The sequence below is a fragment of the Panicum virgatum genome, chromosome 4K, assembly GCF_016808335.1.
Source record: "Panicum virgatum strain AP13 chromosome 4K, P.virgatum_v5, whole genome shotgun sequence".
Lineage (NCBI taxonomy): Eukaryota > Viridiplantae > Streptophyta > Magnoliopsida > Poales > Poaceae > Panicum > Panicum virgatum.
Window position 1 is genome coordinate 11445873 of NC_053139.1, and position 25227 is coordinate 11471099.

The 25227-nt window shown below is 47.1% G+C and overlaps 3 protein-coding genes across 4 annotated transcripts; 1 reads left to right on the forward strand and 2 right to left on the reverse strand.

Moving 5' to 3' along the window:
• Positions 1-2498: 2498 nt before the first annotated feature.
• LOC120703107 (indole-3-glycerol phosphate lyase, chloroplastic-like) lies at positions 2499-12170 on the reverse strand. 2 transcript variants are annotated; one of them, XM_039987122.1, is made up of 7 exons: positions 11640-12170; positions 3870-4016; positions 3515-3766; positions 3302-3379; positions 3117-3194; positions 2948-3007; positions 2499-2840 (listed from the first exon to the last, which is right to left on the reverse strand). In XM_039987122.1, exons 1-7 carry the CDS (start codon positions 11892-11894, stop codon positions 2673-2675), a joined length of 1038 nt encoding a protein of 345 aa, XP_039843056.1. In that variant the 5' UTR covers positions 11895-12170; the 3' UTR covers positions 2499-2672. The 2 variants fall into 2 exon arrangements, with proteins under 2 accessions (XP_039843056.1, XP_039843055.1); XM_039987121.1 differs by lacking the exon at positions 11640-12170 and adding an exon at positions 4115-4565.
• On the reverse strand, positions 10052-11537 carry LOC120703108 (indole-3-glycerol phosphate lyase, chloroplastic-like). The gene is made up of 5 exons (XM_039987123.1): positions 11040-11537; positions 10841-10918; positions 10656-10733; positions 10499-10558; positions 10052-10410 (listed from the first exon to the last, which is right to left on the reverse strand). The coding sequence occupies exons 1-5, from the start codon at positions 11253-11255 to the stop codon at positions 10276-10278; spliced, it is 567 nt and encodes a 188-aa protein (XP_039843057.1). The 5' UTR covers positions 11256-11537; the 3' UTR covers positions 10052-10275.
• A 5333-nt stretch (positions 12171-17503) lies between the features above and the next one.
• On the forward strand, positions 17504-24886 carry LOC120701880 (shikimate kinase 2, chloroplastic-like). The gene is made up of 9 exons (XM_039985687.1): positions 17504-17702; positions 17966-18027; positions 18109-18163; positions 18261-18409; positions 23960-24042; positions 24141-24269; positions 24473-24552; positions 24648-24712; positions 24803-24886. The coding sequence occupies exons 1-9, from the start codon at positions 17504-17506 to the stop codon at positions 24884-24886; spliced, it is 906 nt and encodes a 301-aa protein (XP_039841621.1).
• Positions 24887-25227: the final 341 nt, after the last annotated feature.

Below are 25227 nucleotides of genomic sequence, written 5' to 3' on the forward strand. Positions count from 1 at the left end.
ATTCAACATTTCATTACCAAACTTATATTTCACGCAAATATATCATGCTTCAACAAAAAAATATTATATTGTTTCAATGACCTTTAGCTATATTTCAATTTGTATGAACTAATTCTCTACATTTGACAAAAAATTAAAAAAAATATGAATTTCTTTTGAAAAATAACCAAAATTTAACATAAACAAATTTATGAGGTCTATTGCGTATATAAAAAATTTAACATACTTTAGCCAAAAAAATTCCATTATTTCATGCAGTATAAGTTCAAATTCAATTTACATAGTAGTAAAAAAATTAATATTATCAAATGGGTTAAAAAATAATGAATATTTAGCATAAACCAATCAATCATGACCATTGCCTACACAAAAAGTTTTGAAGTCATATCTCAATTTGATGGTCCGTTGGACTCAAAAACTTAACGGACTCATTCACATATCTCTGGAACTTCTTCGGAATTCCTCATCCTGTAACCAACGTATGTGATAACTTTTGCGAAATCTTCTCAATTTTTTTTCACAGCCTCGACTTATGATATCATGCTTTCACTACAAATTTCATAATTTTCAGACTTGGTTTGAGTTTTATAGAATTTAAAATCTATTCGGCCACAAATTCATTACTATGTTTCATAAATAAGATGTTTGATTTTTTGTTTAAATTCTTGGAAAAAGCCTCAAATTTGACCCAATAACATGAATATAATTTTTCCATTAATTATCCACAAATCGCAAACATTTTGCAGTTCAAATTTGAATTATCCACAAAATATTCTTTTAATGAAATAAATAATCTAAATATAGTAAACATAAAGGATAATTTGCCAAATTTAAATATGATGTCATTCACATAGTATGAGAACGGAAGAAAAAGTTTAGAGGTTGTTGGAAAAAGTTTTTGTCTTTGTTTGCCGAGTGCCAAAGCAGACACTCGGCACAGTTTACTAAATGCCGAGTGCCTGGTCTATTACACTCGGCATTCTAAGCCCTTTTTGCCGAGTGCCCTATCTTGTCACCTAGCTGGCACTCGGCAAACAATAACGGTCATGGCAAAATGTGAACGTTTGTGGCAACGGGGTAACGGTCATGGGAACGGGCGTGTGCGGTGCACGTGACAGTGTTTGCCGAGTGTCAACTATGGGGCACTAGGCAAAGAGCTGTTTGCCGAGTGTCCCCTTATCAGCACTCGGCAAACAAAAACGGCTGTGAAGGCCACCCCACCGTAACGGTCGTCTACGGGTGTGTGCGGTGCACGTGACGCTCTTTGCCGAGTCTCTTTTTCAGACACTCAGCAAAGATGGGCTTTGCCGAGTGCACGCAGGCCAGCACTCGGCAAAGAGCGGCTTTGCCGAGTGCCAACTGGCCGGCACTCGGCAAAGATTTATTCCGCTGAGTGCCAGTTGTTCACCGAGTGCTTTTTGGTGGGCACTCGACAAATAGTTCCTTTGCCGAGTGCTTGAGATTCTGCACTCGGTAAAGAACCTGGCACTCGACATACGTGGGTTTTCCGGTAGTGACAAGTAGCAAAAATATGTGCTGAATTGCAGCCACACGATCACACGTTGCAAGTCACAAGTCACGCGGAAATACGTTTGAACACCGTTTCATCGGATACTCCGGGTATATATCCGGATACTCCGGAGTTAGCCACTTGTTGCATTGGAATTCTGAATCGCTAATTCCAATACTATATATATACGTATCATTGGTGGACGGCGACTTTTCAGCAGAAAGCAAGCAGGCATGTCCACAATTTGCAGCGACAAGATCCGATCCAAGGGCATGGCTGTCAGGTAGGCTCAGCTAGGGATGAAAACAGATGGGATATGGACGGATATCATTGATATCGTATTTGTTTTTATATTTGTGTTCGAATACGGAGTCGGATACGGATATTGTTAGTTTTTGTCGGATAAGATTGTAATGGATATCGACATCATAAAAATATAACTTTTGAGCATTCGGATACGGATAAGTTACGGATAGTAGATACTCGGAATCGGATACGGACGAATAAAAACACTTCCAGACCGGATCCAATTCGAATACGGTCGGGAAATATCCGTACCATTTTCATCCCTAGGCTCAGCACATGATCCCAGGGTTGCCTGCTGCATGCTCGAGCAACACGTGCATGCACATGTGCTGGCCGTGCGCAATCTTTTCCAAACCGATGCAGTGCAGCAGTGGCAGGTAACTCCCTGGAAGACGCGCGCTGTGTTGAAGACGATGATGACTCGAGAGAGCTAGCGAGAGGCTGATCACTGATAGATGCTGCCGTGCTGTTTCTCCCGGCCCGTTCGCAACGTGCGTGGGAAGTGGGAATCTCAGCGGGTATATATATTTAATTTCAAGCAAAGCCCATGATGATCATGATGCAGATAAAGATATACTCTACTACCCTAATTCCTGAACTTTCAATCTTTATTAAATATAAGCAAGCAACCTCACGATAGCACGAAATAAAGAGGGACGTACGGTTTGAGCTTAACCCAGTGCCTTACACAGTGATCTGAGGGCTCGAGGCACGGTCGAAGCGAACGGTTGCTACCCTAACTAAAGAAACATATATGCATACAAACAAAGGAAAATTAAAAGCTCCTTTTCTACTAGAGATGGACTGACGGCTGCCTAACGACGAATGAGAGGAGCCCTTCAGGTTACTGTAATTATTAATTATCTGGCCCTCTAGTACTAGTCTGGCTTCGTGGCAATGCGTTCTTCATGCTCCTAGCATAATCCTCCAGCCGTTTCAGCCCTTCTTGTGAAGATATTGCCTCACCCAACTGTCTCACCATTGCACTGCCAATTATCACCCCATCAGCTCCCCACTCCGCAATCTGTTCAGCAAAAGCGAAAAGGTTGCGTTAAACTTGACCATGAAATTAGCCAATGCTAATTAATGAGTAAATTAAAGCAGATGATGTGATATGGTAACTTCTCCTACCTGCTTTACGTGCTCAGGTTTCGATATGCCAAATCCAACAGCCACAGGTTTGTTAGTGACCTGCAAAGAAAAATAAAACAAGTTCAGTGTGTGATCAGCGAAAGTGTTGTCTAATAAAACAAAAACAAAAAAGACTTTACATATTTCCTTCCGTAAAATATATGTATACCTTTTTAACCTCTTGAATGAGAGATTCGACACGTGTGCTCACATTTGCGCGGGGACCTGTAACGCCATTGACGCTCACCTGTAGGTGACGAATGAATTGAACAAGGGGATGTTATGAGCAAATTCAGCACAGGAGCTAATAAACTATCAAGAAACAATTATGGTTTTAAACGGGCATGCACTCACAAGGTAAATAAAACCTTCTGAAGCTCTTGTGATTTCCTTCATCCTCTCTTCCGGCGTAGCTGGTGTTGTGAGCAGCACCTACATGCATGCAGCCATTGTTCAGAAGATCAGTACATCGACAAAATTGAAGCTTTCTTGGTCTCGGTCTCAGCATGGTGATGGCAAAAATGAAGAATAGGAATAAAAAGTCAGATGGATGTCGAATGGACCTACCAGCTCGAGGTTGTTCTTCATGGCTTCACTCCTGAGGGAACAAGTGCCAGCATAAGGGAGGTCGGGGACTATAAGACCATCTACACCGGCTTCTTTGGCGGCAGCAGCGAATTCAGCCAGCCCCCACCGGATGATGGGGTTGATGTAGGAGAAGAGCACCACCGGGCACGACAGCTCCGGCGTCACCTCCTTGAGCATCGCCAGCACACCGTCTGTCGTCGTGCCGCTCGCCAGCGCGCGCGCCGCCGATGCCTAAAGATCATTTGCACAAGGTGTGAGTCAAAGCTCGAGCGCGCCCTCGCTCGCATGCGTGGGGAGGGATCACATCGCTTGCTATGTAGTTCTGTTCGCCTACCTGGATGACGGGCCCATCAGCGTAAGGGTCGGAGAAGGGCATGCCGAGCTCGATGACATCGGCGCCGCAGGCGTCCAGGAGCCGCAACGCCTCCGCCGTCGTGGCCAGGTCGGGGTCGCCGGCGGTGATGTACGGGATGAACGCCGTCTGCGATCACGCACGGCACACCGTCCCGAAGCTCATTAAGAATCCGTACACGCAAGCTGAGGCTCTAATCTATGTACGATAGGAGTGAAAGTACATACCTTGCCCTGCGCCTTGATCCTGGACATGGTCTGCGACACCGACAGGCACCGCTTGCCCGCGGGTTTGGCCGGCGTCGGGTCAGGCGGCGGAGCCACCGCGGCGACCGCCCTGATGATCGCCGCAGCCTTCCTCCGCCCAGCTGGCATCTTCGCAACCGACGCCGCCCGCGTCGTGATGAGCGACGATGGCTGATGAACTGCCGGGGAAAAAGTCGAGTTGGAGGTCAACGACGCAGCTTTGATCTTGATCGTGAAAGCCATGTCGCTAGTTACTATGTGGCACGGGACTGTCGGTCTCGCTTGATCGATCGATGATGGGAACCCAATCCGCTCGCGTGTGGGGAGGAGCCGAGCAGGAACAGGTCACCGTGGCTTGCTTGTTTCTAGTATAGTAGCGGGGGTGCTGTGGCGGGCTTGTTTCTCGAACGCTAGAAAGCTCGGGGTTCCGTGCAGTGGTTGTGGGAGGATGAAATGCTTCTCGCCACGTTATATAGGGCAGGTGCCAGTCGTCAGCGACGCGGCCCCATATTACTATATTTGGGAGCAAAAACCATGTGGTGCTTTGCTGGTCGCGCATCACATGGTTTTAATTTGTCCGGTGCATATTTAAATTTCAATAATGCTTGCTTGTGCACGTTTTTGTGGAGATAAAACGGGAGAGGGGCTACTGCCTACTGGGCTAGAATGAAAAAAAAACTTTACAGCTCGATGACTAGATCGTTTGAAGATTGCTACCATTGCATCATCATTTATGATCAAAATTAGATATATTTCACTCTATTTTTTTTGGAGATATAGAGCAATCTGTATAGTGCAACTGGAACAATTGTTCCACATTCATAATAAAATAATTCTAACACAATTAAAAAATACTTAGATATAAAATCATCCAACCACATTTAAGTATAACATTTGCCTTAAATATTTTGTCACAGGCAGGTACATGAACAAGGACACATTTGGTGGAATTAATGTAGTTCAGTCATTTTCATGGGTCCTCCTTCCTCATTTAACTTCGAGCCTCACATGTGGAACCATCTATGAGGGGTAAGAAAGACTAAATCTAGGTAGAAATTGTATCTCAAAGTTTCATCCTTTATAGCATAGATATTTGTCGTAAATTGTCATCGTAAGATGGGAGTCTGCACATCGAATAATGAAACTATGGCGCATGGGCCTAACGTTTGGCATGACCATAGATTAATTATATTCTTAGGGTTGGTGCCAATCGGGGCGGGAAATGATTTGTCACAAATTGATTTTAAAAATCAGCGAATCTTGGGCACATGCCAGTAGTCGAAATGAAGCAGATGACCAGGTCGGTGGCATCATTTGCAATCTACAGTAATACATCGTCCTCTTTGCTTGTGTTTTAATATTCCAGCACAAACTAGCCATTAGCCACCCAAAAGCAGCTTAAGCCGGTCATGTCAGAAATGAGGCACATGCATGCCGATGACATTTTAATTGAATGCTCACCTGATCAGATGCAGTAATATAGAAAAAGTCGAGACAAGTCTACTTCTCTTTTGTCAACACATGTAAAATGCTTATGCTTATAATTTTGTACTAGCTAAATCGTCGGTGTCAGCCACATGGCACAAGCTGCGTTCAAATCTCCCAACGGAAAGATGCTCAAGTACAATTTAATTGAGTTGCCAATAAAAACATTTGCAAACTATTAGTTGGCATACCTTAATTTTTAGGGATGCGAGCAGCGTTCAAATCTCCCAAAGAAAAATGCTTGAGTACACTTTAATTGAGTTGCCAATAGAAATTTTTATAAACTCTCAGTTGGCATACTTTAATTTCCAGGGACTGCGTGTTTGGAACAGTTTTGGCTTCGATATTTTTGTATTGTTAAGATTCTATCTAGAGAAAACATTGTTAAAGGTCAACAAAAAATATCTTATTATTTGGTCCAAGGTGATGGCATGCGTGTACACGCACTCCGTCTGATTCTAATAATTTTTTGGCGCCGCATAAAAAAAAATTTCATTGTGTTCTTAGCGAGTTTTGTTTTTGCCAATCTGATATATATATATATATATATATATATATATATATATATATATATATCAAAAAATTGCATTGAGACTATCACAAGGACCCTTCTACATTTTTATAAAAAATAAAAGCATAGATTTTTTGGTCTGAGCTTAGCTGGCTAGCTCGCTTTCTCGGATCAGGAAGCTCAATCGTCAAATTAAACACCAAAGGAGCTTGAGAGAGAGCATATATCTGATCCTCCCTGCCAGTCGAGCTCAAACGAGGCAGCAGGATGTGAAGGTTCGGGTTCTCCAAGCGGTGTGGTGGTGCCAATGGCATGCATGTGCGCACATGTTCCTTGTGCACAGTTCGTTCTATAACATTCCGAATTTATTCGGGTTCTCTCCCTGGAACTAAATGCTAACCGTCACTGCTGGAGAAAGGCACATCAGTGCCGGTCACAGGACGGCTTAGTGCCGGTCCCAGTGGTCGACACTAAATAGCCGGCACTAACGTGACATATGTTAGTGTCGGTTACTCCGACCGGCACTAACGTGCGTATGTTAGTGCCGGCCTGAAATACCAGCCGGCACTAACGTGCCCGACACCGGCGTCTGGCAGTAAGGTTATTGCCGGCTGGTATAACTGGCCGGCACTAAACATTTTTTTCTTCTTTATATTTTCTTTTCTATTTCATTTTTATACGTATGGCTATGTGTATTTCTACTGTATGTGACTACGTAGTCGTACTCTTTGCATTGCACAGTAATATTAGGACCGCATATCACACTAATATTATATATATATATATATATATATATATATATATATATATATATATATATATATATATATATATATATATATATTCGTCATGTATGGAACACTCGGAGTTCAAAAGTACTTGAGATATTACAAATTATTAAGCATCAACTATAATAACGTTTCAGCTTCCTCGTTGTCGGATCTTCTTTGGCGACGCTTGTACGGAGATCGCCATGAAATTCGCCTTTAGGATTTATGACTTCATCGAGCAAGAATCCGCATATAGCTTCTTGAATTGCCCTGACCCGAGCCATTTCAATGAGTTCTTCTTTCATCCACCAACGCTGTCACATTTTTCGATAAAAATATGATAATAAAAAATAATGAATTAAAATAATGAGCAGATGTGATTGTGCTCACGTACATTGAATGCCTCCACTATCATTTGCCCTTTTTGACTTGCAAAAGAGTTGATCCACTCGCATACGTAGTATCCACATAAGTTGTTCTTTGGTCCTGTCTCCAACACTATGGACAAATGTGGGTTATGATATAGAATTTTTTTGATGTTTATTGCGAATGACATTAGTAGCGAGAGTATATTCATAAAGGAAAATCAGCCACCCAACGAAGAGGCTCGATTTCACCCAACAAATCAATTCTACATTGCTCAAATTAATGAACAAATCGAAAAATTATGCTAATTTTTCCTCAACCTTAAAATCACTATTTTCTTTATCTAGAATGCATGAAACGAAAAAATAAACACCATGAAAGAAGAGTGGAAGAAGCTACTAACTTTTGGTGCAATTGAATGGGTGAAATCCACACAAATTTTAGGGAAAATGAGCACCAACTCCCCTCTAAAACGCCATGGGAGAGAGGAGGAGCTCGGCCAAAATGGTTGGGTCGGGCTGGGGGAAGAAGACGCGTGGATATATACAGGGCAACTTAGTGCCAGCCAATAGGTCTAGCCGGCATAAAGTGGCGCCGTTTAGTGCCGGCTAGACCTATTAGCCGGCGCTAAGTTGCCATGTGCCAGGTTAGTGCCGGCTAGAATATCTGGCCGGCACTAACCTGGCTTCTGAACGTTGTGGTTGTTGTGAGGACCGTTGGGGGATGGCACGTTAGTGCCGGCTGGTATTTATAGCCGGCACTAACGTGCCCGCCGGGTCCTGTTCAGGCACGTTAGTGCCGGTTCCTTGTTGACCGGCACTAACGTGCTGGTACCAATGTGGCTTTCTCCAGTAGTGTGTTGATTCCTCTCTAATAGCTTTTGGCCGAGAAGAAAACATATCCCATTTAGAACATGCAGGATAGTTAGGGTAGATATAACCGGTACTACTATATAGACTTAAATTTTCCAAAGATCTAAATTGGATTGGATCTAATTTTTTTGTAATGGCAGATGCGGGTAATTAGGATGGGGACATATCTAGTGCAAGCCGTAACTTCATGAAAATTCGTGTAAACCATGATAAAAAAAGTCGTCTAAATTCACACAAAAAATCACACATATAGATGATATGATGATGCACAACTTTGTAAAATATCTTGTCCAAACTCGATTTCATCTGTGAGATATAAAAAGAACAAATTTCAAGACAGGAAGTTGTCCAAATGATTTGTTAGAAATTTATTATTTTTATCTCACAAACGAAGTCGAGTTTGGACAAGATATTTTACAAGATTGTGTATCATCATATCATCTACATGTGTGATTTTTTTTATGAATTTAGACAATTTTTTTGTTGTGGTTTGCATGGGTTTTCACGAAGTTGTGGTTTGCACTAGATATGTTCCCAATTAAGATATAGATATATGATTTAACTTAGGCTCGATCTAGTTTTTTCAATAATAGCATACGTAGGTAACTACGATATAGATATAGAGGGTTATTTCAAGCTAATTCTTTGTAATAGCATAGGTTGATAAAATTTTAGAAACAAAGTAAATCCAGCTGCTATTATTATCAATATAACGATTACCAATTATATATATTGTTTGACGGCTAGATATTTTGCTTTTGAGAATTTGTAAAATTATTCCTCTCTATTTTTGGACCTCCACGTAAAATTCTAGAAGGCTTCAGGTGGAGGCTTTAAAAGAAGTCTCCACTTAGTAATAGTTGGGGTGTGTGTGTTGGTCCACGATTGTTTCCCATTCTCAGTATATATTTCATTCCAAGCCCGTGGTATGGTAATACCAAGCTATACAAATCCTCCTTCAACCCCAACAGCAGCCGCGATGCTGAGTTTCCGGATGACCGCACGCAAGGAAAGTCACGGTCGATTTTTTGTGGAGGGCCCACCCACGTGACTCCGTCCGCCCATCCACACCATGAGTCCGGATCCCCCCTCTCCTCTTCACTTTCTCTTCCCCCCTCCCCGTTCGCAGACCCCATCCCCGGCTCTCTCTCTTCTCTCTCTCTTCCTTTTTCTCCTGGATCTCGGCTCCGGATCCACTCTCCCCCCGCCGCCGCGCGCCGGATCCGCTCTCCCCCCGCCGCCGCCGCCGGATCCGCTCTCCCCCCATCGCCGCGCGCCGCCGGATCTGCTGCTGCGTGCTCCTCCGCGCATCGCCGCCGCCGGATCCGCCCTCCCCCGCGCGCTGCGCGCAGCCGGATCCACCTCCTAGGTCGCCGCGCGCTCCTCCACCTCCGGCGGGTGCTTCCCCGGCGCCGCCGCCGCGCGGATCCGTCCCCCCTGGGTGCGGCCGCCGCTGCGCTCCCCCGGCGGCGGGGAGGCACGACGGGGCAGCGCGGCCTCCCCCGCCACCGGCATCTCCTTTTTTTCATTTTTTTATTTTTTACCTGAGTTTTTTTTATTTTTTTTATGTAAAAATTTTTCTGGTAAATTTTTTTAATTTGTTTCGTAAATTTTTTTCTCTTGAAGGTTCCTCTCTCCAAATTTTTTCTTTGAAAAAATTTTCTTCTCTCTATTTTTTTCCATGAAAAAAGTTCCTACTGTCCAAATTTAATTTGCTGCTCCAAAAAATTTTTTTCTCAAATTATTTTCTTGAAAAAAAATTTCTTCAAATCAGAAAACGACAAAAAACTTACTAAAATAGGAAAAAAATGAACGGTCGGAAAATCGACCGTACGAAACTCTTTCGTACGGTTGACCGTAAATTAGCGATGCCCAACAGCAGCACTTCACGAAAGAGGTCAAGCCTAACTGACAAGCGAGGACTGGTATTGGATTAATAAGGATGGTGCGCTGTGTGCATGCGTACATGTTGAGGGCTTGATCAAGTCACGGTACGGTATGTAGCAGCTTCAACTAGCTAGTGAGCACATATGGAAATTTTGTTGCATTTGCCTAAGACGATCGACCACCAAAGCGGAAAGGCAGCTTCAGTATTAGTGGTGGTTCCCTTTTACAGATCGTGTAGTATACATTTATATTTCATGGTAATGCATTCTTCAGGCTCATGGTGTAATCCTCTAGCCGTTTTAGACCTTCTTTGGGAGATGCTGCTTCGCCTAACTGTTTCACCATTGCACTGCCGATGATAACTCCATCAGCTCCCCACTCCGCAATCTGCCCAGCGGAAAAAGGTGAGTAAATTTGGTCACGATTGCTTAATGAGTAAATCAGCGCTGATGTGATTGTAACTTCGTTCTCTTACCTGCTTTACATGCTCAGGTCTCGATATGCCAAATCCAACAGCCACGGGTTTGTCAGTGACCTGCAACGAACAATGTAACGGCTCAGTGCTTGGCAGAAGTGTTGGCTAATGAAAAAGGGGCGGACTTTACATATCTCCATTTAAAATATATGTATACCCGTTTAACCTCTTGAATGAGAGATTCGACACGTGTGCTCACGTTTGCGCGGGGACCTGTAACGCCATCGACACTCACCTGCAACGATTGAGTAGGACCAGGAAATGTTATCATCGAATTCAGACATAGGAGCTAAAGCTTTCAAGAAACAATTGCGGTTTCATGTGGACACGGCATGCACTTACAAGATAAATAAAACCTTCAGAAGCTCTTGTGATTTCCTTCATCCGCTCTTCCGGTGTAGATGGTGTTGTGAGCAGCACCTGCGTGCAGCCATTGTTCAGGTCAGTCAACAAAATTAAAGCTTCCTTGGTCTCAGTCTCATTATCGCGATGGCAAAGGTAGAATAGGAATAAAAAATTGATGGGTGGCGAATGGACCTACCAGCTCGAGGTTGTTCTTCATGGCTTCACTCCTGAGGTCATAGGTGGCAGCATAAGGGAGGTTGGGGACTATCAGACCGTCTACACCGGCTTCTTTGGCGGCGGCGGTGAAGTCAGCCATCCCCCACCGGACGATGGGGTTGAAATAGGAGAAGAGCACCACCGGGCACGACAGCTCCGGCTTCACCTCCTTGAGCATCGAAAGCATGCCATCCATCGTTGTGCCGCTCGCCAGCGCCCGCGCTGCTGAGGCCTGAAGAACAATTACACGATGGGTCAGGCAAAGCTTGAGCGCGCCCGCTCTCGCATGCGCAGGGTGGGATCGCGTTGCTTGCTAGGTAGTTGTGCGAGCGTGCCTGGATGACGGGCCCGTCGGCGTCGGGGTCGGAGAAGGGCAGGCCGAGCTCGATGACGTCAGCACCGCAGGCGTCCAAGAGCCGCAGCGCCTCCGCCGCCGTCGCTAGGTCGGGGTCACCGGCGGTGATGTACGGGATGAACGCTGTCTGCAATCACGCACGCCACACCAAAGCTCATTGGGAATTCGTTCGTACACGCAAGCCGAGGCTACAATCTATGGATGAAATGAGTGCACAGTACACACCTTGCCCTGCGCCTTGAGCCTGGACATGGTCTGCGACAACGGTAGGCACCGCTTGCCCGCTGGCCTGGGAGGCGCCGGGGCAGGCGGCGGAGCCAAGGCGGCAACCGCCCTGATGACGGCCGCCGCAGCATTCCTCCGCCCCGCCGGCATCTTCGCGACCGACGCCGCCGCCCGCGTCGTGAGCGATGACGGCTGATGAACCGCCGGGGACAAAGTCCACTGGGAGGTCGATGCAGCCTTGACCGCGAAAGCCATTGTCGCTAGTGGCTAGGTGGCACGGGATTGTCTCGCTTGATCGATCGATGGGTTGAAGCTTATCTCCGCTCGTGTGTGGGGAGGAGCCGAGCAGGAGCAGGTCGATCACCGTGGCGCTGGTTTCTACTAGCGGCGGTGCTATTGTGTTTCTTGAACTAACGCTGGAAACTTTGGAGGTCCGTCCAGTGGTGGTGGGAGGATGAGATGCTTCTGCCCACGTTTATATAGCTGCAGCTAGCAAAGTGACGGCCGGGGAAGGTGCCAGTCATCAACGACGACGCGGCGGCATGCATGGGGCGCGACACGATTGGGATGATGCGCTTCCGCATCGATCGAGCATCTTATTATATCCATGTGGAAAAAACGTGTGTGGATGCAGGATTCTGTCCGGGCACATATTTAAATCACAGCCGAGACCGAATGCTTGCTTGTGCGAGTTTTCGTGGAGATAAAGAAGGAGAGGAGGCTACCGGGCTAGAATGAAAAATTTAAAAAAAATCCCGTTAGGACGGATCGATGACTTGTTTGAAGATTGATACCATTGCACTCTTTGTGATCAAAATTAGATAAATTTTTAGAACATTTTTTGGAGATATAGAACAATTTTTATTGTATAACTGGAACAATAATTGTTCCACATTCACAATATAATTATATAATTATTCTAACATAACAAAAAACCACATTTAAGTATTGTCTTCGTCTTAAATATATCATCATAACAAACCTAATAGTATAATTAAAATATAGACCCCTACCATTCCGCTCTTTCCAAATATGCCAAGAAACCAGCGTGAAATAAAGTGAAGTCGAGGCCCTTACCCTGTTTTGTATTCAAGCCTGCATGAAATCAAACGTTTGGATGGGAAGTACTCCCCCCAGATTCAGACCCACATGACGGTTATATCTGCACATACTTTAGGACGGGAACCAGACCAGCGGACCATCTGGCGCGTTCAGCAGCCTTTTTTCTGCGATGCTCTTGCCTGCAATGGCGCCTGTGGCTGCTATCAGATCCCGGTACACTTGCGGGTACGTGCAATGAAAACATGGGCATTTGGTGGAATTATTTTGCTTCAGTCATTTTCTTGGGTTCTCCTTTCTCGTTAAACATCGAGCCTCATATGTGGACCCATGCATCTATGCGGGGTAAGGAAGAGTAAATCTATGAAGAAATTGTATCTCAAAGTTTCATCCTTTATAGTATAGATGTTATCGGTTTGTCGTAAATTGTCATAGTAAGATGGGAGTCTGCGCACATCACCGCTATCTGTGGTAGTGCTGAAGAATACTGAGAGCTGCAACATCTGAACACTTGTGTGTTCTCATATAAAGAAAAGAATAAAAAAACTTCTGAAAAGGCCAGCACCGCCATCAGCATTGTTTACCGAAGAATGTAGCAACTATCACATAAAAACAAGAATATAGCTAATGATTCTTTCTCCACGAACACAGAATGCAGCTTCTCGTGACAAGCATTGCATTGGTTGCTGTAACAAGCATGCTACCGTACGGTGCTCATTTGTTGAATCATATCTAAAGTGTCGCCGCACGCCTTAAATATGCACGATCTTGCAAATGTGCGAATTTCACTACATGGTGAGTTGAGAACAAACCCCAAATACTCGTCGAATAATCAAACGACTATATGGCACATGCCTAACGTTTGGTATGCATGACGATTAATTATATTCTTAGGGGGTGGGAAATGATTTGTCACATATTGATTTTAGAAATAAATTAGCGAATCTGGGCACATGCCAGCCGAAATGAAGCAGACCATGTCGGTGGCATCTTGTGCAATCTGCAGTAATACATCGTCGTCTTTGCTTATGTTTTAATAATCCAGCACAAACTAGCTTAAGCCAGTCATGTCAGAAATGAGGAACATGCAATGCATGCCGATGACATTAATTTGAATTGAACGCTCAGCTGATGATAGATCTCCCAAAGGAAAGATGTTTGAGTACACTTTAATTGAGTTGCACTAGTACACAAATGCCCTTCTGTCCCGGTTTCAAACCCCCCTTTCATCCCTGTTTTTGAACCGAGACAATGAATTCGGGACTAAAGACCCGGATCTTTAGTCCTGAAAGTGATCGGGTGCTCTAGCCTAAGAGGGGGATGGGGTGAATTAGGCACTAATAAAAACTTAGACCTATGGCTCCAACTAGTTTGCACAAAACTTAAACTAAAACATGCTATCAATATGTGCAACTAGGTTGTTCTAGTGTAAAACCCCTATCCCAAAAGAGTTTAGCAACCTATAGCCTTTCCTACCAAGAAACTATTCTATGAAAGTAAAGGCATACAAATTACTATAATGAAATGCGGAAGCTTAAAGAGCGGGATAGGAGATAGCAAACTCTTGACGCGGGTGTTTATCCCGTGGTTCGGTTAGCCACAAAGGCACACCTACATCCACGTTGTTGTAGCACTCACTAAGAGTATTGCTACTCGGCCACCAAGTCTCTTCCGTGAACACAATCACGGTCACCTTGGCCCCGGGTTCCACTAAGGAGCTTCTCCACAAAGGATGGGGGTCTCCACGTCCCCCGCACAAAGGTGTCGTCGCCGCTCCACACCAAGTCGGAGGGTCGATGACGTTGCCGGCGAGCTTCACGCTCCAAGGTGCCGGCGCACCAAGCTCTTGTTTTGGTTCGCTAAAGAACCACAGCACAAAGGCTTAAGGCCTTGCAATCTCACTCACTAAGAGCTAATCCTTTACACAACACTCTCAAAGTGTGCTAAGGGCTAAGGATATGATCTTGATGCTTTTGTATGGCTTGGAGATGTTCTTGGGTGTGTGTGGGATGTCCAGCAACTCCAGCAATCTTCAAATGGCCGGGGTGAGGCGTATATATAGGTCACCAAGTCTTGTAGCCGTTGCTCCAACGGTTAGCTGAAAATCTGCGTACCACCGGAAGAACCGATGCCTCTTGGCGAGGTAGCGTCGGTTCATCCGGTCACTCATAACACGAAGTAGCCGTTGGACTCCTGTCGGCTGACGCAGAGACCACCGGTTGAACCGATGCTTTGCACCGATGCCTCACCGGTTCAACCGGTGCTGAAGGAATCTTCTCCTGGACGCTGACGTCATTACACCGGTGGTATGCACCGATGCACCGTCGGTTGAACCGGTGCTGAAGAAAACTTCTTCTGGGCACTTGACATCGTCTCTGGTACAAAGGACAGCCATTGCACCGATGCCCTATTTTGGACCGTCGGTTCAACCGGTGCCTATAGGCTGACTTGGCTTCGATTCCCTTCTGCACCAAAGTATCAAGGCGTCGGTTCTTTCGACTACCATCGGATGCTCCGATGCCCTGGCGTCGGTTCTTCCGGTGCTCCTGAATCGAAGAGCTTTCATCGGGCCTTGCTACGCCTATCTTCTCTTTCTCTTTGTCATCACTTGAACCTAAAAGCCTGAGAATGATCATCTTAACAATCATATTAGTCCAAGTGTTGTGTTGTCATTCAATCACCAAAATCACTCGAAATGGCATCAATGGTGCCATATTCGTTACAAGTCCCGATTCCCACAACTGGGACTAAAGGGTCTGGGCGGTAAAACAAAAATATTTACTCCACGTCCAAGAGTCAAACTCGTGATCTCTTGTCTCGCGTATAGGTTTCTTACCATCCCACCTACATAGCTCTGTGACACTAGTTAGGATGCAATCGTTTTAAAACAACCCGTGGAACCCCCTTTAGTCCCGATTGGTAACTACAGGTGATGGAAAGGGCCAAAAAAGTAAATGAAACTCATTTTGGAGCCAAATAGCTAAGTTTAAGAGAAAAAAGGTAAAAAAACAAAACATAACAATTTTTAGGGCCAAGGAAATAATTCTCTCAATATAAAATGGTGGGCCACTAAAGAATCGGAAAACAGAGAAGAGCCAATTAAATATTTTCCCTTCCTATCTCCCTCTCTCCTACACGTATGATAATTGATAAGAGATCTTTTACGGTGGTTGTGGATGCTTTTTAATGCCTATGAATGCTTATCGAAATTAGTAGTTCTAATTAAACTTAATTGACGAAGGGTACTACGGTAATCAGTTCAACCACAGCCCCACCACACATCCTCGCCCAAAGCCCACGGATGCGGGACACCGCCTCCCCACCGCGCCGCAGGTTTGATCGATCGCGAGCTGTGACTTCCTTTGATTCCCTTGGCTCGGTCTTCCCCGCTGACCACCTCATCGTCCGGGAGCATCGAGGCGCCGGAGAACTCGAGGCCCGAATCGTTCTCGTTCATGAGCTTCATGGACAAGCTGGGGGCTCCGCGGCTGTCCACTGGTACACATTCGTATATACACCTTGGATCACCGTTGTCTCCCTCATGCTATGACGATCTAGGACGTGGGATCATCACGTCGATCGTCTGCTCCTTGGTGCTAGTGATGATCTTGACCATTGGTGGATCGATGCGTTTATGCTTTCAATTCGTTCTGCACAGGCACGGCACCCGGCTGCTCGTCCCCGCCGCGGGCCTGAGCGGGGCCGGGCAGTGTTCCTCCGCTCCCCGGCGCGCGCCTCGCGGCCACCGCCGCCGGAACGCTCCTGGGCATGGCGACCATGCTCGCTGGGTCATCCTCGCCACCGACCAGGAAAACGAACAAGCCAACACAATCCACCGACCGGGGAAAGTGCCGCCGGTTGGATGAAGGACAAATCGAAACCCAATTTATCAAGAGACTATAGTCCACTAAATCCTCTCTTTCAACTATACTACTCCAAACATTATTCCAACTTATATCAATTTACTATCTTACCCTTGATTAAATAAAATAATTTCAAAAATAGAATTATTTCAATTATTTTTTTAAAGTTGGGCCCATCAATTTAATAGGCATATGGTGCTTAGTGCCCACCATTAAATATGCATCCGATGCCTATAGGTGCCTCTCTTTTTGCGCCTCTTTATGCTTATTAATTCTGAACTGTCGGATCGAGCCTCATGAGCCAGCCATTTTGCCCCCAACTATTGTGAAAAAGTTGAATTGATAATCATTTTCATTCAATAATCCATAGCATGCCTACGAGGGAACAATTAGAAGGATACACATTGTAAAATGAAAGCTCGTGAGCATGCATCTGGGAAAATAATAATAACACGAAAACCCAAAGCAAACGTGAAAGGTGTGTTTGCTGCTGAAATGGAACAGCAGCTCGCTCACTCGCGGTGCAGAGCAGCAGTCAGCAGAAGTCATCAGTCGCCCCTCCGCGAATCTCGTTTCTCATGCGGGGGCAAATGATAAATTCCGAGCTGCATGCCACGCTCTGGCGGTGGCAGGGATGCTCACCGGCCCGATCCCGATCAACAGGAAAGTGCGCACCCTTTTCCGACGCCGAAGCGAGTGTACGCCACGTCAGTGCCCCTCTCTGGCCGCCTTGACCCATCGCATCGCGCTATTTAAAGAAGCCCCCTGTCTGTGTTCGCCGTCAAGACTCAAGAGGCAGCCACCACCACCACCACTTCGCTCCTCGCCCGATCATCCTCCCTCTCGTCTCGTGCCCCCTCCTCCCTGACTCCTTCCAGCGTCGCAGGTTACCTGCACCCGTGCCGCAAGAGCCAGCCGAGAGCAATGGAGGTGGGCGCTAGCATGGCGATGCCGTCACGCGCGCCTCGCGTCGGTGCCGGGGCCGCCGGCGGGCGCCGAAGCGCGTTCCTCGGCCGCGAGAAGCAGGCCCGGGTGAGGAGCCTGCGGGTTGGAGCTGGAAGTGCCGGAGCGGCGGCCGTCGCTGTGCGGGCTCGCGGGACCAACCCCGTCGCCCCGCTGCGCTGCGTCAGGGCATCTCGAGGTGAGCTTTAATTTCTTCCGTCGAATTGATGTGAATTTAAGGACTGGATCGATGGTTCCATGTCCGTTCAGGGTTTGGTTTTGTGCGATTTAGGAGGTGGTGGGCGTGCGTATGGCATTTGATTTCGTTTAGAAAAGAGTCATTTTGGGTTTTTGATCATCAGTTGGAATAAACTTTGTGGGTTGGTGATGGTTGGCTTTGGCTAGGTCAAATCCACAACCTGGAGACTCAAATTGACTTTCGTTATTCCTCATCTCATGTAGGCAGTGAGAGCTTGCATAACTCAGTTGACGAGGACCTCTTGTTAAAGGTGAACAAAGTCCTAGTATGAATTAAATCAAATGTGCCACCGTAATTTCCTTGCTATTAGGCCATGTTTGTGATATATATTCCACTGTAACTGCAGAGGAAATCCGAAGAAGTTATGTTCCAATTGAATGGACGGTGCATTTACCTAGTGGGTTAGTTCTGAACTTCTGATACTTCTCTCTTGACCAAGTTATATATTGATCTCTCGTTTCGCCTCATCAGAAATTAATGCGTGAGTTCTTACTGCAGGAATGATGAGCACGGTGGGAAAGATATTGGCTGAAGTTCTGGGCTATTCATTCTTTCACAGTGATAAGTTGGTAGAACAAGCAGTTGGCATGCCTTCCGTTGCTCAAATATTTAAGGTTCATAGTGAAACGTTTTTCAGAGAGAATGAGGTAAATGCTCGCTGAGTTTCTATATATTTTCTTATGTAATTCATTGAACTGTTATTCTCCTTTTAGTAATGAAAACCGAAAGCCTTATGGAATGACACTTCCATGTTCCTCTGCTTTCTGAGGAACGAGAGTACTCTATCCTGCCTGTGATGAGTGAATTGTCAACCGTGCGGTGTGATCGTGCGCTTGGTATTTGGATTGCAGGTACACGGGCGTCGAGTGTCGACGGTGAGTTGCCGTGGAGGAGCTCGGGCCGGGCGGCAGCTGTGGCGTCCACTCCTGTGTCGAGGACGCAAGCGGCGAGGGAAGGCGGGTTTCTTGGTTTGGGCCACAAAACCAAGGAGGCGGACGGCGGTTGAAGACGCCAAGTTGTGGAGGCACGGGCGTTGGTCTCGGGACTGACGGAGGCGACGGGCGTCGACGGCGTCTAGGGCCTCGCTGCGGGCGAGGAGGTGGCAGGCGTCGGGCGGCGTCTAGGGCCGTCAGAAGGCCGAGGCGGGAACGGCGTCTAGGGCCACGGCATGGAGGCGGGAATCTTCCCGCGCGTGAGGTTTTGGCGGTTTTCTAAAAACCGGCCACCTACCCGGGTTTCGCGGACCTTCCAAAACCGTGGACCAGATCTTCATCAAGATGGCGGCATCGTGGAGAAGACTTCATTCCAAAAAAAGAACCTCAGCCGTCAGATGGGATCATGTATAGGGTCCCTGGTCTGACCGGTCCCTGGCACCGATCTGACTGGTCTAACCAACCGGTCTGACCGGTCTCCACGGGTATAAATACCCCTTCACTTGTATTAGGTCATGTGGCTTTTGTAACTTGTCCGTGAATTGCTCTTTCTCCCAGGCCGTCGCCCCTGTGTCTCTCTTCCCCCGTTCTTCTCTTTAGGATAGATTTTGTCCATGGATTGTTGAGACCTTGTGTTGGATTTGATTGGGAAAGGAGGCCCTATCCTCCTCGTGCCCCCTGGGCTATTGAATCAATCTTTTTGTGCCCTTTTGTGATGGATTTTGGTTTCATTTTTGGTGCACACGATTGTGATGGTTCTATGAGCTCTTTGTTGTGATTCCCGTGCTTCTAGCTCAGTCCCAAACCCTCTGGAATCGAGAGCTCTTTCGAATTGGATTTCTTGAGTTCTTGAGAAATCCCCATCCCTTTTGATCTCATCCCGAAATTCTCATGTTATGATGATCTTTAGGACGAGATCTCTTGGGGATATGTTCACGGGCTAGTGCGAAGCTATCCCCCAAGTTTCATCGAATTCCGGGGTCGTTTGGTCGAGATTCACCGTCTGAATCAAAGATTTCGGGGTTTTCTGAACGCCACCGGTCAGCCAGCTTTTGGACAGCCACGACCGGTCAGACCGGTCCAATGCACCAGTCAGACTGGTCCAGGCAGACAGGTCTGCTGTTTTCCCGATTCGCTTTCGATTCGCTTCGTGATTTCGTTCGCTCGTTCTAGGGTCTTATGTGTTGGTTTAGCTCTTCCATAGCTATTCCAAACTTTACCTAGAACTCTTGAGGGCTTATGGTGATTTTGGATATAGGCCGACGGTTTGAATTTCGAAAGAAATTTTGATCGGCTCCCATTCACCCCCCGCTCTGGTCGCCAGTTTCGGTCCCTCAATTGGTATCAGAGTTTGGTTGAGGTTTTCAGTACCTTAACCGGTTCGAAAACCACTTGGCGACCATGGCGAGTCTTGGGAAGATCCCGGTATTTTCCAGCGAGGACTATGCCTACTGGAAGGTTCGCATGAGAGCCTTCTTGCAGAGCATGGGAGCCGAGGTCTAGGATATTACCAAGAACCAGGCTTACGTGGTGCTTGCCGCTCGGGTCACTCCTCTTCAAGTGACTGAGCACGAGGCTAACGCCAAGGCTGTCAATGCCTTGTTCGCTGGCGTTTCTCATGCGGAGTTCTCACGCGTTCAGGGTTTTTAGGAAGCCCACAAGATTTGGACGTGCCTTGAGAACTACCACGAGGGCACACCTCAAGTGAAGGCCAGACTGTTCGAGACTCACCGGCGTGAATACGAGAACTTCACACAGGAGCCGGGTGAGAGCATTGACTTGATGTTCAGTCGTTTTCAGTCGATTGTGAACAAAGTCAATGCGAACAGATCTGCTGATGCCCTTGAGTACACAGAGCACGAGAAGGCTCTCAAGTTGCTCTACGCACTTGATCGCTCTGTGTGGGATCTCAAGGTAAACACCATCATTGAGTCTGCTGGCTATGAGACTCTGACGGTGAACGAGCTTTTCAGCAAGATCAAGGCCACCGAGGTGGATAACCAGACACGAGCTAAGCTCAATGGTGCCCCTCCTTCCAAGAGCATCGCTCTTGTGACTGGCCCAGGTGGATCGAGCTCTAACGCTAACTCTGCTCTTGGCTTTTCTCTTGCCTCTTTGCCTTCTATTACAGATGAGCAGCTGGAGACGCTGGGCGACGACGACTTGTGCCTCCTTATCAGCAAGTTCCAGCGCGTCTACCACAACAGGCAAAGGAAGAAGAACCCCGGGTGCTACAACTGCGGCGATTTGAACCACTTCATCGCTGATTGCCCCAAGAAGTCCAGCGGTGGCCAGAACAACCACTTCAACTACTACCGCCACCGCCACCGCGACGAGGGAGGCTCCAACAAGGAGCGTCGGAGCCACAAGCACCGCAGTCATGACCGGAGAGGACGCTTCGACAAGGAGTCGCTCAAGAAACGCTTCCAGTACAAGGCCAAGAAGCGGGAGAAGGCCTTTCTAGCGCAGCTCAGCGACCTCGACAAGAGCTCCGACACCGACCGCTCCTCTTCACCGACCTCCGACGACGACGACAAGAAGAAGAAGAAGCGGGACAAGGAAGCCACCGGCTTCATCGGCCTTTGCTTGGCGGCCGGTCAGCGCAAGGGTCTCTGCACCATGGCGGGCGAAGCAGATGGTGCCCGTGCGTCTTCAGGTGGACATGCTACACTGACGCACGCCGACTCTTCTTTTGGATCCGAGAGTGATTCAGAGGTAAACTCCACGATTGACCTGCTAGATACAGAGGTTAGGGAGTTGTACGCCGCTCTCGACAACCAGAAAAGGCTGCTTAAGGAAGCAGCTAGAGAGCGTAGAAAGCTTAGGGCTGAGTTGGCTTGTGCTAGGGAGAAATCTAGTGAGGATGAGTGCGCTGGCTGCATATCTCACATGAACGATCTTGTTGCTCTCCGTGCCAAGCATGATGAGAACGTTGCGAACTTAGATGTTGCTAAGACTTCACTTTCTGACGTGTCTCATGAGCTTGCTAAGGCCAAGCATGAACTAGAACTGGTTAAGGACGCTCGTATTGTTAGCGATGTGCTTGAATGTGATGAGTGTCCTATCTTTAAGTCCGATCTAGCTTCGTTGCAGTCCAAGTTTGCTACTGTTGTGTGCGAGCTAGAGGAGATGAAGTCTAGGCCAGTTTTGCTTGGTGCTTGTAAGCTTTGTCCCACGCTTAGGTCGGAGCTAGATGAGAAGAACGCTTTGATCAAGTCTCTTGGGAAAACTAAGGTCGTAGAGTCTAGCCCACCTATTGACTGCTCTGTTTGCCCTGGTTTGATTGCTGATCTGGATAGTCTTGCGATAGAGAAAGCCAACTTAGAGAATGAGAATACCTATCTTAGGGCGATTCTGAGTTGGGTTTCTAGCAGTGAGCCGCAGTTGGGCATGATGATTAAGCAATTCAAGTGTGGTGATGGGTTTGGGGTCGGTTACACATACACGAAGTCAGACTTTGACAGGTTGTATAGTAAGATTGGCAAGGCTGCTGGAAATACTGCTAGCACGAGCACGCAGCCTATGCTTGTTGACCCCGCGGATGGTGTGCTTAAAGAACCACCGAAAGCACCTCCGCAGAAGCAGGTTTGGGTTCCAAAACCCAATGAGCTGAGGAATCCCCTCGACACACTCCCTGCTGCCGCAGCCCAGGTTGCCCAGAAGAAGGGGGCTGCTCCTCCCCGTCCGCAGGCTAGGCCTCCACCTCCCAAGCGTGAGGTGAAGTACCACTGCGAGTTCTGTGACAGGGAAGGTCACCTAGAGGAGTTTTGCTTCAGGAGGAAGCGGGCTGTGAGGTGAGAGCAGGAGAGACGGAACGCGGACATGTACTCTGCTCGGGTGCATGGTCCATCTCGGCGTGGTGGTAGGCAAGATGCTAGGGCGCGCCGTGTAGGTGGAGGTCAGGGAGACGGTGGTGGTTATCGTGCTCCAGCGGGTGGTCGCTTTGCCGGTCGTGCTCCTGGTCGTTTTCAGTACGGCTATGGATCACGTGACCGAGGCTTTGGAAGAGGTTTCGAGGCACCACGCTTTCCTCGCGGTGGTGTTCGTCAGTCACGCGGTAGACGGGACGGGCATACGCTTTGCCTGGTTTTGTTAACCCTTCTTTAGAGCAAATGGCTCGACACTGGTTTGCTTCTCACTTTGCTAACCCCAGTGTTGAGACATTTGCACACTCTTTGTCTCACTACTGATGTGCAGGTTGGAGGCTTAGAGAACAGGTGGATCATGGACTCTGGTTGTTTGCGTCACATGACCGGAAATGATAAATGGTTCTCCAGCCTCACCCCGATGCGCTCAAAGGAGTACATTGTGTTCGGGGATAATGGAAGAGGAAAGGAGATGATGAGCTCGGCACCTCCATCTTTGAAGATGAGGAGGAAGAAGTTGCGGAGGGTGAGGCTGAGGCTACCACGCGTGCTGTGGACCCAGTTGCCTCTGCCACGAGCTCGGACGATGATGACGGCCCCGATCCGACTACCTCTACTTCATGGGGGCCGATCGAGGAGGTGACTCAGGCTTCACCAGCTGCACCTGATTAGATACCAAACTTGGTTGAGGAGGAGGCGACTTTGACGCGGGAAGCACCTCGACATATTCAGCGTCGTCATCCACCTCAACAGATGCTAGTTCTTCCTTGGGCTGCAGATCAAGTAAACTCCTCAGGGCACATTCGTTCATCAAGCCAAGTACACCAGGGACTAGCTGTGGAAGTTCGACATGAGCGACTTGTCTCCTCAGCCGACTCCGATCAGCACTTCGACGGCGCTTGATGAGGACTTGGACGGCGAGGCGGTGGACCAGAAGGAGTACAGGAGCATGATCGGCTCTCTCCTGTACCTGACGGCGACGCGGCCGGACATTGAGTTCGGCGTCGGCCTCTGTGCGCGGTACCAGGCTTCTCCGCGCACCTATGACAAGAAACAAGAAAGCGAAGAACTCAAGCAAGTGACAAAAAGCTCAGAAAGGCAAGACCAGTCACTTCCTCAAGCACAGATCGATCCCTTTTGAGGGCTTGTGGTGATTTTGGATATAGGCCGTTCGCTTCCGATTCGCTTCGTGATTTCGCTCGCTCGTTCTAGGGTCTTGTGTGTTGGTTTAGCTCTTCCATAGCTATTCCAAACTTTGCCTAGAACTCTTGAGGGCTTGTGGTGATTTTGGATATAGGCCGACGGTTTGAATTACGAAAGAAATTTTGATCGGCTCCCATTCACCCCCCCCCCCCCCCTCTGGTCGCCAGTTTCGGTCCCTCGCTTTCTCATGTTGCAGAGTAATGTCTTGAGGGATTTGTCCTCAATGCAGCGATTAGTTGTTGCAACTGGAGGTGGTGCTGTTATTAGGCCAATCAACTGGTACTAGAATAACTTAGGTTTTCCTGGTCTTGTGAATTGAACTTGTTTGTTCTCAGAAAAATAGTAATTATGATTGCTTTCCTTTTAAAAAAAAACAGGAATTACATGAAGAAAGGTCTATCTGTTTGGTTGGATGTACCTTTGGACGCACTTGCAAAACGTATAGCTCAAGTGGGGACTGCTTCTCGTCCTCTCCTAGATCAACCTTCTGACGATCCATACACAGCGGTATTTATTTTCATCCTTAAAACTATTATGTTTTAGTTTTTCCATAAGACAGATCCCAACTGTAAGGTTAGTCAGGCACTCAGGCTTCCTGCAAAGACTTGCAATGAAAATACCCTTAGCATTCCATTTACTTGTATCTTACTACGTGTCCTATTGTCTACAATGGTTAAAGTGCACAAAGAGCTGAACTAAGTTTGCTTCAAGCTTTCACGAAACTGAGCATGCTTGCGGAGCAAAGAGGTGAGGCTTATGCGAACGCCGATGCAAGAGTGTCTCTTGAAGGTACTATTCTCGTTCTATCAATTTTTGCCCCCTTCATGATCTTGTTCTATGACATATACTAAGTATCTCATCACACTATGTATTTATCTGTGCAGAGATCGCAGCTAAGCAGGGCCACGGTGATGTTTCTAAGCTGACACCGACTGATATCGCCATCGAGGTATTGTACCATCATTGTTCAATTGACACACTACAACGTGGTCACAGTTCATGTATTTTTGCCCTAATCTGAAACCATTCTGCATTTCAGGCGCTACTCCAGGGTGGAAACTTTGTCAATGAACATCCCACAATCCATAGCCAAGTGGGCGACTTGCAAGTTGATTTCACATAGCCGTAGGGTCCAAACCTTGTAGAATTTCGACCATGCGTAGCAGTAGAATACAGCCGCTCTAAAGTATTTGTTTGTTCTTCATTCTGAAATCTGGAAAGGGATCATAGAATGAAAGATACCCTACCTGCAAATGGGTAGACTATACAGCAACTGATGGATGGAGCTAATGAGAAAAGCTCCACAGATGAAAGAGGTTTTTACATGCTGGTTTTCGGCAAGCTTTCTTTGCTCCGCGGAGCGTGTTTATTTCAGAGACAAGAACTTTTACAAAGTTCACATAAAGTTCATGGTAAATTGTTTGTTTTTTCCTTTAAATCTGAGCAAGAAAGCAATGTGTAAGG

What these genes read in the sequence shown, in the direction of transcription:
- LOC120703107 (XM_039987121.1), bottom strand. Translation starts at nt 4,375, where the DNA reads ATGGCTTTCACGATCAAGATCAAAGCTGCGTCGTTGACCTCCAACTCG. An exon ending in GGATCAAGGCGCAGGGCAAG is followed by an intron (nt 4,017 to 4,114) that starts GTATGTACTTTC and finishes GCGTGATCGCAG; the next exon opens with ACGGCGTTCATCCCGTACAT. An exon ending in CAGAAGGTTTTATTTACCTT is followed by an intron (nt 3,195 to 3,301) that starts GTGAGTGCATGC and finishes CGTCACCTACAG; the next exon opens with GTGAGCGTCAATGGCGTTAC.
- LOC120703108 (XM_039987123.1), bottom strand. Translation starts at nt 11,255, where the DNA reads ATGGATGGCATGCTTTCGATGCTCAAGGAGGTGAAGCCGGAGCTGTCG. An exon ending in TCATTCAAGAGGTTAAACGG is followed by an intron (nt 10,559 to 10,655) that starts GTATACATATAT and finishes TGTTCGTTGCAG; the next exon opens with GTCACTGACAAACCCGTGGC. An exon ending in GACCTGAGCATGTAAAGCAG is followed by an intron (nt 10,411 to 10,498) that starts GTAAGAGAACGA and finishes TCCGCTGGGCAG; the next exon opens with ATTGCGGAGTGGGGAGCTGA.
- LOC120701880 (XM_039985687.1), top strand. Translation starts at nt 17,504, where the DNA reads ATGGCGATGCCGTCACGCGCGCCTCGCGTCGGTGCCGGGGCCGCCGGC. An exon ending in TCTGACGATCCATACACAGC is followed by an intron (nt 24,270 to 24,472) that starts GGTATTTATTTT and finishes AAGTTTGCTTCA; the next exon opens with AGCTTTCACGAAACTGAGCA. An exon ending in TGCAAGAGTGTCTCTTGAAG is followed by an intron (nt 24,553 to 24,647) that starts GTACTATTCTCG and finishes TTATCTGTGCAG; the next exon opens with AGATCGCAGCTAAGCAGGGC.